Raw genomic sequence first — 2500 nt, forward strand, 5'->3', positions numbered from 1 at the left:
TTTTCACAAATCCCATAATACAGTTCATTTTGGGGGCTATTTGCATTAAAACAATGGATATCCAGTTCGCTGAAGCATGATACAGTCCCAAGAGTAAAGGACTTGTATTGTCATTATGCAAAGAATCCCCCAAAACGTACTGCATTATGGGAATGGGAAAGACTAGCAATTGATGGAGGGAACTAATTTCTGCTCCAATTTTGTGCCATATCTTCAGACTTAACGTAGCAAAGTACTAGCAGAAAAGTGTCAACTGCTAACCCTTTTATTTGATAATAGTAAAGATGAAAACTTTCCCACAAATTTGTGACTCCTCCAGATATTTCAGTCACAAAAGGAAAAAAGCTAGTCACAAATGCAACTGTAGTGGTCACAGTTACGTGCACTGCCATGACATTCACCCATTTAGTTGTGATAAAGAGGGCTGACAGTCATCGAAAACTGTCAGTGCAAAATCATTAATTTTTCTTTTGGGCTATGTTAAAAGTTCCAGCAAGTTAAGGTATGTTATATGCAGTGGTAGATTTTTGTTGTGACACACTGCAGGTGAATACTGGCTTCCATGGCTGATTTAATTAAGGTTTTGACCAATGTTCAGATAACTTTTTTGTCTTCCTCACAGATTTCAGCTACCATGCAAAAATTTGAAGGAATGTTTGAGGATCTGGATGTGAACACTCAGGTGAGTAAACTGCCGTAATTACTGGAAAAGGATATTAATGATTTACAATCTTACAATAATTTTATTTGTAGTGATTCATTGAAGTAAAAGATGACTGTCCAGTGGGCTTTGCCCTAAAGAAATTACTGGTATTTTCATAATTATTTACTGTAGGTTTTAGAAAGTGCAATGGGAGAAGCTACTACATTGTCAACCCCGCAAGACCAGGTGAGGTGTCATCCAAATTTTTATCCAATCTGGATCTTCCGGACTCATGGGGACTCAAAAAGTTGTGATTATAGGTTTGACTGTAATTTTATTTACCACACGAGATCCACTCTCCGCCATCCTCTGATTTGTGGGCTCTGTTCTGCACTTTTAGATCCTTCTCCAAGCACTCTGTGGCTTTGAAATCCATAGCCACAGACTTCGGTCACCGAAAACCATTAATCCCACTTTTTTGTAATCCAAATTCTCAAAAGCCCTCACACTGCACTTCATAAATGGTGAAAACAAATTTGTGTCCAAAACCATTAATTTTTGATAACACTGACACATTGTTGTTGTGGCTAAGAATAACCCCAAAACTAAGATTTTTTTGAAGGCATGTCACACCTGCTACCTCAGTCTATAATAATACGTAGTTGTTACATTGATGATTCACACAGGTGTCATTTTGTAAATTTAGTGATAGCCGCTACGATTCCACGTGCTACGGCGAATTCGCTGAATGTAGCGACATGCCTTAGTAGCCTGGCAATCTGATCGCTAAGCCATAACGACATGGTGACAGCGGTAGCTAGCTTTAACCGTGTCACACAAGGCGAATTGTTGGGGCGACGTGTCGCAACGACTTATCGCCTAGTGTGTCCCGGCCATTCATCCCTGAACTAAAAGTGGCTCCCATTGACGAGTAAAATCGTCTGGTGCTTGACATAGTAAAATCTAGAACTCTCAGTCTCGGGACTGAAACCGGCGGTGACAGTTTTTTTAAAAATTCGCTTGAAACAGTATGTTTTAGTTCTAATGTGAATTTAAAAGGGCAACTACTCTGTATGTTTTAAGGCCGGGACACACTAGGCGATAAGTCGCTGCGACGCGTCGCGGGGACAAGTCGCCGCAACAAATCGCCTTGTGTGACACGGTTAATTTCATGAAACTCATTGTCGCTGCGGCGGAATTTTGTCGCCGCGATCAGTCGCACGAATTCAAACCAGTTTGAATTCGTGCGACTTATCGCAGCGACAAAATTGGCGAAAGCAGCGTTGTTGCATCGTGTGTACACTTCCGGCAACAAGTCGCTGCGACAAAATACAAATGAACCAATGAGAGAGCGTCATATGGTCAGCCATCTTGAATTAGAAAACTAGTTCACATTCCCACTCAGATGACTGCGTGTGCACCGAACAGGCGTCGTGTCGCAGCGACTTGTTTTGCAAGTAGTACACATGGAGCAACTTGTCGCAGAGATATGTCGCTTCGACTTGTCGCCTAGTGTGTCCCGGCCTTTATAGTGCTGGGTAAATATGGAAAATAGTGAAACAGGGAAATCAGATCCATGGCAACTGCATCCCTTGAAGATAAACTAGTAACAAGTGAAGCTATGATCCTCGCAGTTATGAACGCAATTTTAGCAATTGCATAGGAAAGCCTGAAAAATTCAGGACTTCAACGGGGTTTGAACCCTTGACCTCGCGATGCCGGTGCTACGCTCTGGCCAACCGAGCTATGAAGCCACTGATGTTGGGAACTGGTCTTTTGTATTGCTTAATTTAAATCTACAACATGGTGGAAAAGGTACCGATATTTATACCCCTTAATTTTCTGTCTTGGTTTTCT

General features: G+C 41.7%; 1 protein-coding gene across 1 annotated transcript in view; it reads left to right on the forward strand.

Moving 5' to 3' along the window:
• LOC137992858 (charged multivesicular body protein 1a-like) overlaps positions 1-2500 on the forward strand; it is a 17376-nt gene that overhangs the window by 13632 nt on the left and 1244 nt on the right. The window contains exons 6-7 of the mRNA XM_068838408.1: positions 623-682; positions 836-889. Coding sequence (XP_068694509.1) covers positions 623-682; positions 836-889 — 114 coding nt within the window. The remainder of the gene's footprint in view (positions 1-622; positions 683-835; positions 890-2500) is intronic.

The sequence above is a fragment of the Montipora foliosa genome, chromosome 1 (assembly GCF_036669935.1).
Source record: "Montipora foliosa isolate CH-2021 chromosome 1, ASM3666993v2, whole genome shotgun sequence".
Lineage (NCBI taxonomy): Eukaryota > Metazoa > Cnidaria > Anthozoa > Scleractinia > Acroporidae > Montipora > Montipora foliosa.